This window comes from Thalassophryne amazonica, chromosome 9 (genome assembly GCF_902500255.1).
Source record: "Thalassophryne amazonica chromosome 9, fThaAma1.1, whole genome shotgun sequence".
In the NCBI taxonomy this organism is placed as follows: domain Eukaryota; kingdom Metazoa; phylum Chordata; class Actinopteri; order Batrachoidiformes; family Batrachoididae; genus Thalassophryne; species Thalassophryne amazonica.
This window is the reverse complement of record NC_047111.1, coordinates 89,743,743-89,762,304: the sequence shown is the minus strand read 5'-3', so window position 1 is coordinate 89,762,304 and position 18,562 is coordinate 89,743,743. Positions and strand designations below refer to the sequence as shown.

Below are 18,562 nucleotides of genomic sequence, written 5' to 3'. Positions count from 1 at the left end.
CTGCCCCTCCCTGAGCCTGGTTCTGCTGGAGGTTTCTTCCTGTTAAAAGGGAGTTTTTCCTTCCCACTGTAGCCAAGTGCTTGCTCACAGGGGGTCATTTTGACCGTTGGGGTTTTACATAATTATTGTATGGCCTTGCCTTACAATATAAAGCGCCTTGGGGCAACTGTTTGTTGTGATTTGGCGCTATATAAAAAAATTGATTGATTGATTGATGTCGGTGGATCGAATCATTTCTTAATGATACCCGAAAGGAACTGGTTCTCGTTACCCATCCCTAGCCTCAACCACCAGTAAGAAGTCAGGTCATTTTTAAGCCCCTTTCACATCGGCACAAACGTCGAGTTGCGTATTGTGGCATACCGTCTACACAGAGTTAAGCAGCTCTACGGCGAGTTTTTGCTCCCTACACAGGAGTATGCTGAGGGCTACACGCGGAGAACGCAAAAAATTTACCTGTTTAATTTTTTCTGCGTAGAGCACTGGACGCAGAAAGCACAAAGTTTTTAAGCAGGTCTGCACAATACGGCGCTACTGCATGCAAGTCTGTGTAACATGGCGCTAATGTACACATCCAAAAATGAGTGCATCCAGAGTGAAGAGGGGAGCGGAGACACAGCACTCACTCCTCTGTCTCCCTCTCTTGAATGCTGACAAGAAACTGGATGTTATGGCAATATTTTCTACTTATTTTGGGGGGGGGGCACACAGCGGAATCTGATCTTTGTGATCTGTTTCATGCGGACAGACTGTTTTGTTCACACACGGATTAAATATTACCTGTTCTCTTCAGTCCAATCCATCATCACAGTCTGATGGACACATATCCACATAAAGCGTTTGATTTTGGAAAACGACATCTGAAAATACTTTTAATTCCTGCTGTGGCAGGAAATGTAGCATTTTAAAACAAGTTTCTCAGAGGGTACCAGTGTCGTGCTCTGATCCTATCTGGTCAGACAGAAGCACTGTGATGATTTAAATTTTTAAAGCGCCAGTCAACCACGATCAGGTCTAATCCGATCAGCGGACCTGATTGGAGCAACCAACGCTTTAAAAGTTTGACTCACAGCGCTTCATTCACGGCAGCGTTTACCACAGCCAGACTCATCAGCATTCTGTACACAATGAAAATGATACACCAAGACAAAAAAAAAAGTTAAATTACTCTGTTTCTGACCTGCACCACACCATGCAGTACCGTCCTGAGCCACTTGGTGGAAACGGGGCTGTTGGCATACACTGGTCAAGGGGTGACGGCCGCATTAATTTATGCCAGCGTTTTTAATAAATGGTTTGACAGAGCAACCATACTAATCTAATATAAGCAAGTCTAGGAACGCAACCGTGCGCCATCACACACCAGCCTGCACAGGGAACAGACTCTGAACTTTGTGATCTGATGTTACGAGCTGTGATGAGACAATAGTTTGTCCCACCGTACGTCAGAAAATGTGAGTGCCGTTTGCTTTTCATGAACCATTTTGAGAATGGAGCACACTTCCACAGAGGCAGAAAATAGCAGGTATGGCTACATACGTGGCAGTAATGGAACTCTAAAAACATCATAATACAGTCCACTGTTTTCCAAGTGCAGTAATGTGTTCTGTACAGCCGGCAGGAGTGAACTGAAAAAGAGTTGAATTGGTTTTAAATAGCGCCAAGGACTACACACAACAGTAGGCATACATTAAAAGCAAACGTACGCAGCTGCAAGCAAATCTACGAATGCAACGACGCGCAATTCCGCAGGAAAAATGCAGAGTATGTGCGCATTTCGGGCGTACTCTAAACGCAACACAATGCAACTCTACATTTGCGCTGGTGTGAAAAGGGCTTTAATTCCTTCATTAGAGAAATAGAATCTCAGGAGAGGCAAATTGTGATTGCTCTCTTTTACCCGCCAGTGTAGCTGATAGCTACTCTGGTGGAGGTGTATGGCCTCCAAATACAGCAGCTAGTTAAGAACAGTCTTGCATCATGTTCTCTATTCTGCTCCGACCTTCAAACTGCCAGGTTCACCAGACTGTGAATTCTTCAAATTAAGATTTGGATTAACCATGGAATTGATCAGCTTTTTTCTACAAGGAAATCAGGGCTGGGGGTCCCCACATGCCCTGATGGAACCTACTCAGCAGGCTATGCTCTCAGTGCCTGACGGGTCGGTCACAATCAAGACTATAGATACAAAATACAGATGTTATCATATCAGAAACACTAAATCATATGTCATGAAGATGTACTTTTGCTTTCAGCATCTGCATATGAAAAAAAACTTCATGTTGCCAAAAAAATGGTTTGATTAATCCTAATATTTAACAAGTTATGACCAGAAACGTGGTGCATTTTTAAATGAAATTAGGCGTTATTTGGTGTCACTTTAAAATTGATGCAGCATGTTTTATTGTATAACAATAAAGGTGTGGTAGTCTTTTATGTAAATGTTGTTCTTGTTCTTGTTTTTAAGAGATGCTTGTTGTTTTATTGCATGCCCTTCTATTCCTACTGTTCTATGCTGCGATGTGACACTGAAATTTCCCCATTGAGGGATGAATAAAGGCTTTTCTTATCTTATCTTCTATGATATAAACAAATACCTGTTTTCTGTTTTCAGAAAATTTCATCAGTTTCGGGTGATCCAAGAGACAGCTACATAGTTTTACAGAAATGAGTTACACCGTTGTAAAATTTCATTTTTAAGACAATATTGAATGGAAATGCTGAATGAAAACAATAAAAAGTCATCCTTTGGTCTTTAAATAATGTTATTTGAAGTCTCAAGGGTGTCTAAAAAAATTAACAAAAAGATTTAATGCGGCCAGAGCAATATTTTGTTTTTGGTGATGATCGCACTGCATGGTCTCAGATGTTCAGAAAATCCTGTAGAGTCCGTGACATACCTATATTTAAAAATAATATCAGGGTGAATGTAACTTAGGTAGTTTTATTGTCCTATGTTAGGATAATTAGAGGATATAAGTTGAATGGAATAAATAATTAGGTCCTATACCTGTTATGATGAAGGCTATAGGTAGCATGTAGAGTCCGTGACATATAGTTTTAAAATAGTACATGGATGATTCTATGAGTAGCCATGATGAAGTGCTCTATCTATATTGAAGAATACAGTTTAAGCCTTATAACCAAAACATATACCGATTTTTTTTTTTTTTATGTAAATAGTAAAATAAATGACTCTTGTATTAAGGATATCCTTTCTATTGTAGAGTCTGTGACGGTCAAAATGTGACTTTGCCTCTTCGTCTTAATATTGTCACCAAAAAAATTGGCTAGAGATACATGAATAAAATTTTGGATTATATTGCACTAGACATTGGTCTTCATAATGGGTCTCAATTCAAAGAAAAATACTTACTTTGATTTTTGTCTTAAGGTGACACACCTTAAGACACCTTGATTGTGACTGACACTTGAGAGAAATGGAGCGTGGCATGCTTTGCTCCACTCTCTGTGGAAGACGTTGATGATTTCTATTCGCTTTTATGGTGGGAGGTTTGGCGCTGATTGGTTTGTGCACTGCCCTGACCTACAGGCATATTAGCGAGACTGCTGCTACCAAAATCTTGTCCCCTCATCTGTCCATAATGATTAATGAGTTGGGCAAGGCGATGCAATCTCAGACTGCGTTAACTCTTGAACTCAAACGCAAAATGGATACCATCTTGGAGCATATCAGTGCATTGCAAAAGAATGTGTTGCTGAGGACCGGGGAATATCCTTCATAAAATTGGACTCCATTGATGCAGTAAAAGGAATTCTGTATCTCTCCGCCTAACATCAACATGGCAGCCTTACTGGCTCCTGAAGGTCAAATGCCCTGCTCTTCCCCCAGAAGGATCTACGGCCTTGGTGAAGGAATTCGGCTCCCCCGTTTTTATCTATCTACCCCCCCCCCCCCCCCCCCCAGCCTGCTGTTGCTGAGCAACGTCAGACTTTACGCACACATGGACATAAACTGACATAAACTTAACTAATCTGCCACTCACACATGGACAGTGACTAATATGCATGCTCCCACCCCTACCCCTCCTTTGTGTTCCTGTCCCCATCCCCCACCCCATCCTGGCTCCTGCTCATGCCACCCCCTTCCCCCTCCGGGGTGCAGTGCGGCTTTAGCTGCAGCAGCACCCCATTTCCCCCCAAGCTGGCTGTGCGACCACGTGTTTCTGCGGCCCCCCCACACTCACATTTCCTCAATTCGGATGACGGACCATTTCAAAGCTTAGCGTACATAAACAATCAAATGCATATGTGGGGTTGTTTTAATTCTGATGTGTGCCATTATTATGTTCAACTAGTAATAATTGTGGATTAATTGCTGTATATTTGTCTGAAGTAATTGGGTGTGAAATGACTTGCCCTTTTAGGGAACAATAAAGTTGTCTGAATCGTCTGAATCATATATATGAAAGTTTGCCAGGTTTTATTTTCAGTATTTCAAGGAATGGTTTATACTAGCAAAATAAGTTGAAATTGTATTGCCAAACTGATCACTGATGCATTAAATATGTAAACTAAGCTCGCATTATTTGTTTAACCTATCTCCGCTGCACACAAGGATTAAAAAACAAACAAACAAAAAAAAAAAAGAGCAATCTGACATTTCTGACGTCCGCCAATCCCGATCTGGATCACCTCCAAATTTCAGTGGAGTCTTCCATGCCCTAATATCTATCTGTGGTCCAGATTTGGTGAGAATCCGTGAAGTAGTAGTTTTTCCGTAATCCTTCAAAGCCTATATAAAGGGAATTCTAATCCAGTTACATTTATTCCACAAATCTGATTGGTTAATCGTGTGAGATTTCAGACCATTAAATATTGAGTAGACTGTGGCAAAATATTAGACCGTTTCACATTTGATGTATTACTCCATGCACTGACTGCGTTGCTGCGGAGGTGTCAATAATTGCATCAGTTGAGAGCGACAGAAACTAGTGCAGCGACGACTATGCCAAAATGCGTGGATTTAATGGATTTAACTGGATTGATTGATTGATGGATTTAACTCAATGCAGCTGATGAGATGGAGAAATCTGTGAGTCTGCTCACAGAATTTCCAGTTTGGCATGAAGCCGCTGTTGCTACAGTAAGCTTTGGCGAGCCCACCACACCCTTTCACAACGATTCGCCAACTGAATTCCTTACAGAACAATAAACCGTGTAAACAATGGAATTGGATTAGAATGGGAATACCACTGTTGTGTCTGATGATTTGCGGACGTTCATGCTGGATTACGGTCGCAAATTGAGTTTAACCGGCGGCGCGTTAGTGGAGCTGGTAAAACGGATATTTGTGAATGTAATCCAGCATGAACGTCCGCAAATCATCAGACACAACAGGGTTATTCCCTAAACCTTGATCCAGAATCCAGATCCAGATCACCTCCAAAATTTAACGACGACTGTGACCTGTACGACTGAGAACCTACACGGACATATTTTGAAGATAGTTTTATATTAGTTTTATATTGTGATTTCTTTTTCTTTTGGTGAAATGCTTGGATTAAATATGCTGTGTGCATTGTCTTCCAGCACAAATTCCTCTGGTTGCTGCCACTGACTTAAAGCAGGAGTTAGAATCCCTACAATACAGAGAGCATAAGCGGCTTGCAATTCAAGGGCAGATAACAGCGGTGCGATATGTGAAATACCCAGAGTCACAAGAAGCACAAGGCAAACAGGTAGCAGTCATTATTTTCAAAGAATTAGCAGTGCTTCTTATCATTTCAACATAAAGTGTGCTTTTTTTTGTGGCAGGGGTCAGATGTTTGTGAAGTGACTGTATCAGACACACATGCTGATCCCATGACGAGCAGCCAAACACCCAATGAGAAAATGTCAGAAAGCAAAAGGAAATGGAGAACGGAAATGAGGTATGTTTATTTCTGCTGTGGTGGATGATACAAGCACATTAGGACAGTTCTGTCAGCATGTACTTTTAATGATCTGAATAAATGTGCTATACTGTAAATACCACATTTTTCAGTGATGTCCAGACATCCTGCAAGCCAGCTAAAAGGTACTGAACATTCAGTACACACAGTTCATCAGGAAACCACTTCAGCTTTCCTCAGGTCATTTCTCTTTTACAGGTTTCCAAAATGTAAAAAGGCATCGGAGGGTCAAGAGGAGGCAGAAGAGAACAACTCTGTCTCAGAGGAACACCAAGGTCTGCTGCAGCATTCCTGTCCAGTACTTTATGTCACCTTTACACACTTTGTAAGAGTTATTCTCCCTGATGTTTGTTTCCAGCAGAGTCTGATGGATTATGCTGGGAAAGCCATGGCTGGCCGCAGCAGCAAACACAAGTGTCTGAACATTTGTCTCATGGCGTTCTGCACCAAGACAGCGTTTGTCAGATGTTCACGCTTGATGAAAAGAGCGTCCTCCTGCAGTGGGGTAACCTTCACCCAGCACACTGGTCCCCACAGCAACCCACTGACAACATCCCGCCTGCTAATATCCCAGGATACTTCCAAATAACCATTTTAGGTAAAGAATGGTTTCACGCCAAGAAACACCAGATGTTATGATCCAAAATATGAGCATTGGCCCTGTTAGGTCATCATTACTCGATGTCTTCAAAATATGGCCATCGAGTACTGCGAAGGCTTTGTGTCCGTTTGTCTGTGCACAGCACAGTCCTATTACTGCCAGGGTCTTCAAGTTCACAGGGAACATTCTTGGGACACAGACCTTGGACAAGTTCAAAGATGGGCAACCTTGACCTATTTTAAGAGGTCAAAAGGTCACATTCTGTTTCCTATTTTTATGCTGTGAATCATGCAAATCTGTTTTTTGTGTGTGTGTGTGTGTGTGTGTCTGTGTGTGTGTGTGTGTGGCGGGGGGTGACAGCCAGTCAGAGTAGAGAGACAAGATGACATCACTGCCTGGTCTCTCTGGTTGCGGATTCCTCTCCAAAACCGCTGCGTTTCTGTGTACATCTAACATGTTTCTCATATATTATGTAAAAGCTAGTGAGAAAGAAACATTTCAGCTTGCATGCGCATCACACACTGTCAAAGGTAACTTCCGTGCTTTTCAAAAGCTCATGTATGCGCACATGCAAACCGTCCTGCAGACGCCCTTCAAAGGCAAATAAAATATTGTTGATGATTGTTTGATTGACTGATTAAGTTTATTCTGCAACATTAATATAAACTTACAGAGGTGACTGTATCAATGACACACATAACACAAAGCATAAACGGATATTTCCATTGTGGTCCTTGTGAAATTATCACGTGACAAAATAGATGGGCTTGATTGAACATGTACAAGTTGTTAATAAGACAATAGGATCTATATATATATATAGAGAGAGAGAGAGAGAGAGAGAGAGAGAGAGAGAGAGAGAGAGAGAGAGAGAGAGAGAGAGAGAGAGAGAGAGAGAGAGAGAGAGAGAGAGAGAGAGAGAGAGAGAGAGAGAGAGAGAGAGAGAGAGAGAGAGAGAGAGAGAGAGAGAGAGAGAGAGTTTGCGATGGGATACCAATTAAACAACTGGAAATTACACTCAACAAAAATATAAACGCAACACTTTTGGTTTTGCTCCCATTTTGTATGAGATGAACTCAAAGATCTAAAACTTTTTCCACATACACAATATCACCATTTCCCTCAAATATTGTTCACAAACCAGTCTAAATTTGTGATAGTGAGCACTTCTCCTTTGCTGAGATAATCCATCCCACCTCACAGGTGTGCCATATCAAGATGCTGATTAGACACCATGATTAGTGCACAGCTGTGCCTTAGACTGTCCACAATAAAAGGCCACTCTGAAAGGTGCAGTTTTGTTTTATTGTGGGGGGATACTAGTCAGTATCTGGTGTGACCACCATTTGCCTCATGCAGTGCAACACATCTCCGCATAGAGTTGATCAGATAATTATAGTGGGCGATTTTAACATCCACACAGATGCTGAGAATGACAGCCTCAACACTGCATTTAATGTATTATTAGACTCTATTGGCTTTGCTCAAAATGTAAATGAGTCCACCCACCACTTTAATCATATCTTAGATCTTGTTCTGACTTATGGTATGGAAATAGAAGACTTAACAGGCACTGCGCTGCGGTGGTTTGAATCATATTTGTCTAATAGATTACAATTTGTTCATGTAAATGGGGAATCTTCTTCACAGACTAAAGTTAATTATGGAGTTCCACAAGGTTCTGTGCTAGGACCAATTTTATTCACTTTATACATGCTTCCCTTAGGCAGTATTATTAGACGGTATTGCTTAAATTTTCATTGTTATGCAGATGATACCCAGCTTTATCTATCCATGAAGCCAGAGGACATACACCAATTAGCTAAACTGCAGGATTGTCTTACAGACATAAAGACATGGATGACCTCTAATTTCCTGCTTTTAAACTCAGATAAAACTGAAGTTATTGTACTTGGCCCCACAAATCTCAGAAACATGGTGTCTAACCAGATCCTTACTCTGGATGGCATTACCCTGACCTCTAGTAATACTGTGAGAAATCTTGAAGTCATTTTTGATCAGGATATGTCATTCAAAGCGCATATTAAACAAATATGTAGGACTGCTTTTTTGCATTTACGCAATATCTCTAAAATCAGAAAGGTCTTGTCTCAGAGTGATGCTGAAAAACTAATTCATGCATTTATTTCCTCTAGGCTGGACTATTGTAATTCATTATTATCAGGTTGTCCTAAAAGTTCCCTAAAAAGCCTTCAGTTAATTCAAAATGCTGCAGCTAGAGTACTGACGGGGACTAGAAGGAGAGAGCATATCTCACCCATATTGGCCTCTCTTCATTGGCTTCCTGTTAATTCTAGAATAGAATTTAAAATTCTTCTTCTTACTTATAAGGTTTTGAATAATCAGGTCCCATCTTATCTTAGGGACCTCGTAGTACCATATCACCCCAATAGAGCGCTTCGCTCTCAGACTGCAGGCTTACTTGTAGTTCCTAGGGTTTGTAAGAGTAGAATGGGAGGCAGAGCCTTCAGCTTTCAGGCTCCTCTCCTGTGGAACCAGCTCCCAATTCAGATCAGGGAGACAGACACCCTCTCTACTTTTAAGATTAGGCTTAAAACTTTTCTTTTTGCTAAAGCTTATAGTTAGGGCTGGATCAGGTGACCCTGAACCATCCCTTAGTTATGCTGCTATAGACGTAGACTGCTGGGGGGTTCCCATGATGCACTGTTTCTTTCTCTGTTTGCTCTGTATGCACCACTCTGCATTTAATCATTAGTGATCGATCTCTGCTCCCCTCCACAGCATGTCTTTTTCCTGATTCTCTCCCTCAGCCCCAACCAGTCCCAGCAGAAGACTGCCCCTCCCTGAGCCTGGTTCTGCTGGAGGTTTCTTCCTGTTAAAAGGGAGTTTTTCCTTCCCACTGTAGCCAAGTGCTTGCTCACAGGGGGTCGTTTTGACCGTTGGGGTTTTACATAATTATTGTATGGCCTTGCCTTACAATATAAAGCGCCTTGGGGCAACTGTTTGTTGTGATTTGGCGCTATATAAAAAAAATTGATTGATTGAAATTGATTGATTGATGTTTATTAGACCCCATTCCTACCAGGCTGCTCAAGGAAGCCCTACCATTATTTAATGCTTCGATCTTAAATATGATCAATCTATCTTTGTTAGTTGGCTATGTACCACAGGCTTTTAAGGTGGCAGTAATTAAACCATTACTTAAAAAGCCATCACTTGACCCAGCTATCTTAGCTAATTATAGGCCAATCTCCAACCTTCCTTTTCTCTCACAAATTCTTGAAAGGGTAGTTGTAAAACAGCTAACTGATCATCTACAGAGGAATGGTCTATTTGAAGAGTTTCAGTCAGGTTTTAGAATTCATCATAGTACAGAAACAGCATTAGTGAAGGTTACAAATGATCTTCTTATGGCCTCGGACAGTGGACTCATCTCTGTGCTTGTTCTGTTAGACCTCAGTGCTGCTTTTGATACTGTTGACCATAAAATTTTATTACAGAGATTAGAGCATGCCATAGGTATTAAAGGCACTGCGCTGCGGTGGTTTGAATCATATTTGTCTAATAGATTACAATTTGTTCATGTAAATGGGGAATCTTCTTCACAGACTAAAGTTAATTATGGAGTTCCACAAGGTTCTGTGCTAGGACCAATTTTATTCACTTTATACATGCTTCCCTTAGGCAGTATTATTAGACGGTATTGCTTAAATTTTCATTGTTACGCAGATGATACCCAGCTTTATCTATCCATGAAGCCAGAGGACACACACCAATTAGCTAAACTGCAGGATTGTCTTACAGACATAAAGACATGGATGACCTCTAATTTCCTGCTTTTAAACTCAGATAAAACTGAAGTTATTGTACTTGGCCCCACAAATCTTAGAAACATGGTGTCTAACCAGATCCTTACTCTGGATGGCATTACCCTGACCTCTAGTAATACTGTGAGAAATCTTGGAGTCATTTTTGATCATGATATGTCATTCAAAGCGCATATTAAACAAATATGTAGGACTGATTTTTTGCATTTACGCAATATCTCTAAAATCAGAAAGGTCTTGTCTCAGAGTGATGGTGAAAAACTAATTCATGCATTTATTTCCTCTAGGCTGGACTATTGTAATTCATTATTATCAGGTTGTCCTAAAAGTTCCCTAAAAAGCCTTCAGTTAATTCAAAATGCTGCAGCTAGAGTACTAACGGGGACTAGAAGGAGAGAGCATATCTCACCCATATTGGCCTCTCTTCATTGGCTTCCTGTTAATTCTAGAATAGAATTAAGCCCCAACCAGTCCCAGCAGAAGACTGCCCCTCCCTGATCCTGGTTCTGCTGGAGGTTTCTTCCTGTTAAAAGGGAGTTTTTCCTTCCCACTGTAGCCAAGTGCTTGCTCACAGGGGGTCGTTTTGACCGTTGGGGTTTTACATAATTATTGTATGGCCTTGCCTTACAATATAAGGCGCCTTGGGGCAACTGTTTGTTGTGATTTGGCGCTATATAAAAAAAAATTGATTGATTGATTGATTGATTGTCAATTGTGGCCTGTGGAATGTTGGTCCACTCCTCTTCAATGGCTGTGCGAAGTTGCTGGATATTGGCAGGAACTGGTACACGCTGTCATATACGCCAGTCCAGAGCATCCCAAACATGCTCAATGGGTGACATGTCCGGTGAGTGAGCTGGGACATTTTCAGCTTCCAAGAATTGTGTACAGATCCTTGCAACATGGGGCCGTGCATTATCCTGCTGCAACATGAGGTGATGTTCTTGGATGTATGGCACAACAATGGGCCTCAGGATCTCCTTACGGTATCTCTGTGCATTCAAAATCCCATCAATAAAATGCACTTGTGTTCTTCGTCCATAACAGATGCCTGCCCATACCATAACCCCACCGCCACCATGGGCCACTCGATCCACAACATTGACATCAGAAAACCGCTCACCCACACGACGCCACACGCTGTCTGCCATCTGCCCTGGACAGTGTGAACCGGGATTCATCCGTGAATAGAACACCTCTCCAACCTGCCAAACGCCAGCGAATGTGAGCATTTGCCCACTCAAGTCGGTTACGACGACGAACTGGAGTCAGGTTGAGACACCGATGAGGACGACGAGCATGCAGATTAGCTTCCCTGAGACGGTTTCTGACAGTTTGTGCAGAAATTCTTTGGTTATGCAAACCGATTGTTTCAGCAGCTGTCCGAGTGGCTGGTCTCAGACGATCTTGGAGGTGAACATGCTGGATGTGGAGGTCCTGGGCTGGTGTGGTTACACGTGGTCTGCGGTTGTGAGGCTGGTTGGATGTACTGCCAAATTCTCTGAAATGCCTTTGGAGACGGCTTATGGTAGAGAAATGAACTTTCAATACACGAGCAACAGCTCTGGTTGACTTTCCTGCTGTCAGCATGCCAATTGCACGCTCCCTCAAATCTTGCGACATTTTTTGTTGAGTGTATAAAGAAGACAATATGGCCGAGGGTATTTCAGTATTGCGTTATATTTCCAATTTGAGGGCTACAGTACTACAAACCTGAAAATAATTTAGACAGGCAACATAAACTGAAACATTACCATATGAAAATATAACGCAATGCTAAAATACCCTCTGCCGTATTGTCTTCTTTATAATTTGCAGTTTAATTAATTATTAAGATCCTATTGTCTTACGTACAGTTTGTACATGTTCAATGAAGCCCCTCAATCAATCAATCAAAAACATTATTTATGTTTTAACAGCATCTGCATGAGGCCTTGCGTGTACATGAGCTTTTGACAAGAGCGGAGGTTGTGCAAATCAAGGAATATTTGTAGATCACCCTCTGTGCATTCGCAGGTATGACAAATTTAACTCCATAGGTTAGCTTTGAGTTAGTGGAAGTTAGCGTGCACGCTGACATCCGTGAATTGTCTTGCAAATCAGTTCAGAGGTGTTTTTAGGTTCCAAAAATAGTGTTTTCAGTTTTTGAGGTGTTTCTCACGAGCTTTTACATAATATATGAGAAAGGCGTTATTTCTAGCCAAAAACAAAGCAAAGCTAGCAGCTTGCGAAACCAGGAAGTGATGTCACCACACTAATGTCTGCTAAAGGTTTTGTAAATCCTTCCAGAGGTGTTATCAAGTTACAAAAACAGTATTTTCCGTTTTAGAAGTGTTTATTTCTGGCCAGGTTTTGTACGGACGAAAAGCCTTTGCAATATCAGATGGCCATATTTGATGGCCTCGGGTAAAAATTCATAACTAAGTGTTCTGAAATGATATATATATATATATATATATATATATATATATATATGTGTGTGTGTGTGTGTGTGTGTGTGTGTGTGTGTGTGTGTGTGTGTGTATCATGGGCGCAATTTGGTGGGGGATAGGGGGGACATGTCCCCCCCACCTTTTCAACCAGGGGGGACAGAATATGATATGTCCCCCCACCTTCTGACGTATATGTGTGTACTTGAAACATGCTATGCCAGTCTTATGTGCAAAACCATGTCAGAATAGTATCTTTGTTTCTGCAAGTTTGTATTTTTAGCAGCATTGACTTGTTTACAACACCTGTTTCTTGTTTGTCACATTCAGAATTTTCTGGGACTGCATTTGCCCAGATTTGAAACCAAAAATAGTTGCCTCTAGGGACTAGTGTCTACACATAAGTATCAATGGACCATATGCTAATTTACTGAATTCTGAAAGTTAGAAAAGGAAATCAGAAAAGCTATCTGAGACCTCAGAAAGCCCATCTGCAATTATTGCTTGATCTCCAAAATCAGTCTATGCAAGCAAAATTATGTTCAGTATGAGTGTTGTCATTAGTGCCTCTTCGAAAATTAAATTCATGATAAGTAATTTATCCTAAACGTATGATCTGTTGTTTTTTCAAACTTATGCAAAAACAAATCTTGAGAAAAAAAATACAGTATGCGATAGTTAATAATTATTAAGAGCCTGTTCTTTCATATTTATGAATACATTTTACCACATTGCAGTTGTTTTTTTAATGAAAACTCAACCTATCATTCTTTTTGAGTTCTACACATGTGGTGATACCTTATTTACACCAGGATGTTAATAAAATCAATGCTGGCTATTCTCAGAATAAAGTACTTATATCCACAGTTTCAAATTGCATAGGTCAAATGGTGTCCACTTTATGGTCTTCTCAGAACATTAAAATTGCTGTTCTGGATGCTCAGAATGCATCTGAACTTATCTAGAAACCGTTGGCTTCTGGGGGCCTAAAGCGGCCCCCACACCCCCGGCCTATGAGCTTTGGCCCTGCAGGCCTCTCACTTTCTCCCCCCCCCCCCCCCCCCCCCCAGTTTCTAGTTCTAAATTGCGCCCTTGGTGTGTATGGGTGTATATTTATATATGAATAACAGCAAGACATGTCACTGCGCTCTCTTCACAAACAGTTTGTTTTGACAAAGTAAAATGCAAACAAATACATTTTGTGGCATAGCCAGGAAAAGAATAACACTGAGGAAAATTCACAGAGGCCAGTATAAGAACTAGAGTCCGCAGTCCTCATGCTGCCAACTTAAAGCGAATATCCCTTCATGGACAGTGACATGACATCTCTTAAACTGAGCAAAATATTAATGAAGTGCCTGGATGTGACATGTTTTCACATGCATTTTCAATACGGACATAATACGGGAATGAACACACACGGAGAAAAGCTTGCAAAATATGTATTAAAATACTGTTCTTACCTGAATATCAAGCCAGTAAAATTAATTCACATTGTACTGTATTATGTAAGTAAATTATAAAACTTAACCAGACACCCACACATTCTGAAATATAACTGTTGAAAGTGTACATGGATCCAATCTGTTCCAGCTCCAATCATTTAATTACAGTAAAATCCAATAATCATTTCGTTACTCATACACACAATCCAGACTGTGCACACAGGCCGCATTAATTTATTTCACATGGTAAATACATTTTTGTATCCTCCTGAATTAATTCAGGTTTGAGTAAAATTCTATTCCAGGTGGATTATAAATGCTGACATTGTTACAGTAAAAATCCAATAATCAATTTGTTATTATGTATGGACACTGCATACTTTTACACGCAGCAGCTCAGTTATTTAAGGTGCAAAATTGAAAAATACCATCTGTCTTGTTGACCAATTTTACAACAAGTAGTGATCACCGACTAGACATCGGTCTAGCAGGGGAAAATATCAACTACACAGGAAATTTTACTGAGTAAAATTTACTCTGCTGGGATAACATTTGGTCCCAGTCTAAATAGAGTAAAATATACTCTACCACGAGGCTAAATCAACTCATAGTGTAAAATCAACTCTTATTGGAGTAAAACCACTTGCATTGACTAGATGGTGACAGTCCATCCACAGAGTGACTGTGCTCCCAAATGACGCATGTGCAGTGGAGGCAGGGCGGGGCTGGGGGACCGTTCGGTCGGCGATACCAGTAGAGCTGATTTCACTCCACAATAGAGTTTTTTTACTCTGTTTAGACTGGGATCAAATGTTATCCCAGCAGAGAAAAATTTTACTCAGTAAAATTTACTGTGTAGACATAAGTGAAAAGTTAAGGGTCAGTGACCTCGGGCCAGTGCATTTCTCCATTACACAGGCACGGCAGGCAACATACACCAGTTTATCAACCAAACGTCACAGACAAAGTAACAAGAATAACAAAACTGCTTACTTATGGAAGTTGGTTGTCTCCCTTCTTTCTCTGTTTGTTGCATTGCCAGCATGAGCAGCTTTCCAGCATATTCTGTGCGCACTGCCCACTGAGTTGCCCTGATCCAAAATGGTGAACACGCCCCCTTGCTGGGACACGTCTCTGTGCGACTGCGGACTCTAGTTGTCATGTTGGCCTCTGTGAGAAAAGTATAGTGATTTTAACAGAATAGCAAAAAGTGGAGTCTAACCTGAAATAGAAATAATTATGATTTGGTGGAATTTTGCTACACTCCATCCGCTGGCAGAATCATTCATTTTTAAATGAAGTGACACAGAGGTCAGCTTTGTTATATTGTTCCTCACCTGTCACAATCCTTTATGTACGAGTATGTATGTATTTATCTTTACAGGGATCAACAAACAGATCGCTGTTGATGCTGCGTATCTCCCAGTTGTGTACAGCAGTGAACCCGGGGCTGTAGGACTTTGTCAGAATCCCCACGGCAACACGATGCTGTCCTGCCTTTCATCGGGTTTCCTGTGCCCTCTGCATGATGCTGAAAGTCAGAGTGAAACAGCTATTCCTGAGCCAGGTATCTGCACAACCATTTCAGGATCACTGTGCTTCTTTAAAGGACATGTTGCACCAAAATCATAACAATTAAGATTTAGGCTGTTAGTGACCATCCGATGATCCACGGGGATTACTTTGTGCACTTCTGTGACCGGTTTCAAAGTATACAGCATTTGCAACAGCTACAGAGGCGTCCGAAAACAAAATACTCGTGAGTACTCGGGTGTTTCCGACAAATGACATCGCAGCTATGTAGAAGTGTCCCAGCGTGCGCTTCAGTGGAATGTAGCTGATAACGTTAAGAACGGAGGTACAAATTAATTCCAAAGTTTCGTGTTATGAGACTCGTTTTTAAGTGATAACTTCATTTTGATGCAGTCACGGTAAAAGCTGCAGCTTTGTGAAGGTTTCTGTGCACCTGCACGGCTATGAGCCATAAACGCAGCCTGTCAATAATCATCTCTGTTCCAGGTTCAGCTTGATTAATTGCATGATTGATGATTAAGTACATGACTAATTATGATCAATTATCAATAAAATCTAAAAAAAAAATACATCACACTCACACGCACACTCCAGCGCCTCAAAGCTGGAAGAAAAAAAAAATTGCCACAAAACAACAGAAGGGGTAAAATGCTGGATATGCCAGACTCACTGTGTTGTATTGTTCTCCAAATGTAAACTCCACACAAACAAAGAAGTGCACGCGCGCGCAGCCTCTCATGCTCATGGCACGTTAAATAATGTCTATTAATTCCTGGAAATAATGTATTCTGACTTTTTCCAATGTACAAATTCATCTCTGTGTCCAGGCAGTCTGTTAGAAATAGTGTCAGATGTCCCAACATCCATGTACACAGCTTCAATAAACAGCACGTCTCCACACTTTAGGCTCCAAAATCCGACAGTCTAAAAAGTTAAGTTTCACCGTGAAGTGTGTTGTCTGCTCTCTGTAAATCCGAGCCATCACTTTCGAACAGCAGCTCAGAAACTTTGTTTTGGGACGGAGCAGGTTTGTTTCCCCTCTGTCAGTCATTGGGAGGTTTCTGTTTTGCTAATATGGACGTCACACACTGAAAAATGCCAAGGATTGCCGAGTGAAACGTTTTCCGGAAATGCACCTGCTAACACTGAGTGAAAGGAATAAAATACATCAGAGATCACTAATTATTAGTACATATGTGTGGAGACACTTACAGTCATGACTAATTTTATGTTGTCTTACTAACTGGAATGTTAAAAAAACGTGAGACATGTCCTTTAAGAAGCAGTCAGGTCAACATGATTTACTCTCATGTCACGTTATCATCTCACAGAAGACATCTTGGCGACTGCCGGGGAGCTGGAACACGTTCACCTCGTGTGTGTCCTGGACCTTTGTCACCTGGGTGGAGAAAACACAGAAGTCCTGATCAGCAAGGTGTACAAAATGACAGAGATTTCTGTAAACTAGCTCTTTAGTTTGGATAAAGCAGTTGTGAATTTCTTGTATCTTTCTTATATGTTTGATATAAATTTGAAATATTTTTATTATAACAAGATCTCTCCACAGCTGTTATTTTTAAAATGTTTAATTATTGTGTGCATCTGTAAATAAATGTTTTCATTAAACTGCATGTGTAACTCATTTATTGACAACTATAAATTCATCTCTGATCACAGTCTTAACTGTAGATCTTTTTAAAATGAAGCTCACTTATTCCACACCCTTGAGGATGTGCAACTGGTTACATAAGTGCATCAGTAGTCCCAGCTGGGAATCAAATCTGCAGGCTTCTGCATAGAAGGCTGGAGCTCTAACCACAGATTCACCGGTGCCTCTTAAAATTAATAGAATTTTGTTGTATTGTCTGTTGGAAAATAACTTCAAGGAATCCATTTTAGAGAACAATCAAACAGACCTTGTACACGCTGGGGTGATGTTGCAAGTTTGACTAAGTGTTGATGATGTTAATCAAACAGAAGCGCTTCCCTTGAAAACAAACATTTGTGTGGTGACTCAGTCTTGACAGAGTTGTTGTTTTATGTTGTGATGATGGCACATGTCGTTCTTCAGATCAAGACCCGATAACAAAAAAAAAAAACCTGCACTAAACAATTTGAGTACTTGTATTTACATGCACATGGGCTGAAGGTGACAACAGGTACCAGGTCTGTTCGGAGGATCCGTGGGTAACGCTGGAATGACTGTCAAATGAACAGTCACTTAGGGAGACTCAGATGAGGAGTATTGTCTGGGGACATCAGCTGCTACATGGCCTTGTGGCACATCTTCTGTGCAGGATGCAGCAGTGTGAAGGACCCCAGCAGCTGGAGAAGGCCAACGGGACGCCCATGTTCAGCCTAACTGTGACAGGGAGATGGTTACTTTCAAGAGGTGAGGACAATCCCCCAGAAAGACAACCTGGGAATTATCTGCCATCCAGGACCCAAGATGATTTGTGTCCTACATCGCACTCTATGACTGCTGGGAAAGGCTTCAGCTCCCCGTGACCCTTAATTGGACTAAGCGGTTGAAGAAGAGTGTATGTGCTTCCAGGCTTGACCTTTTGATGCTGGATTCAAAAATGTGCAGACCTGCACACTGGAATGCACATACTTTTCTACATCAATCTAAAATCATCTTCTGTAGGTTTACTTGAGGAAAATTATATTTTGCCAAAATTCTGAACTCAAGCATGATCCTGACCATTTATGCATGACCTTTTAACCCAGTGCGTCATGGTCTGTTTATTTGCTATACAGTAGTGCCACCTGCTGACAGGACGTGGTATGAACACAACGCATGCTCGCTAAATTGTAAAAATAAAAAAAT

General features: G+C 41.1%; 1 protein-coding gene across 3 annotated transcripts in view; it reads left to right on the top strand.

Annotated features, from left to right (window-relative positions):
* radx (RPA1 related single stranded DNA binding protein) overlaps positions 1-17,234 on the top strand; it is a 36,578-nt gene extending 19,344 nt beyond the window's left edge. For 2 of the 3 annotated variants that reach the window (XM_034178742.1, XM_034178741.1), the window contains exons 9-15: positions 5,554-5,702; positions 5,779-5,894; positions 6,008-6,040; positions 6,114-6,190; positions 6,274-6,513; positions 15,584-15,766; positions 17,064-17,234. In XM_034178742.1, coding sequence (XP_034034633.1) covers positions 5,554-5,702; positions 5,779-5,894; positions 6,008-6,040; positions 6,114-6,190; positions 6,274-6,513; positions 15,584-15,766; positions 17,064-17,200 — 935 coding nt within the window. In that variant the 3' untranslated portion in view covers positions 17,201-17,234. The remainder of the gene's footprint in view (positions 1-5,553; positions 5,703-5,778; positions 5,895-6,007; positions 6,041-6,113; positions 6,191-6,273; positions 6,514-15,583; positions 15,767-17,063) is intronic. The other variant, XM_034178743.1, reaches the window with a different exon arrangement.
* Positions 17,235-18,562: the final 1,328 nt, after the last annotated feature.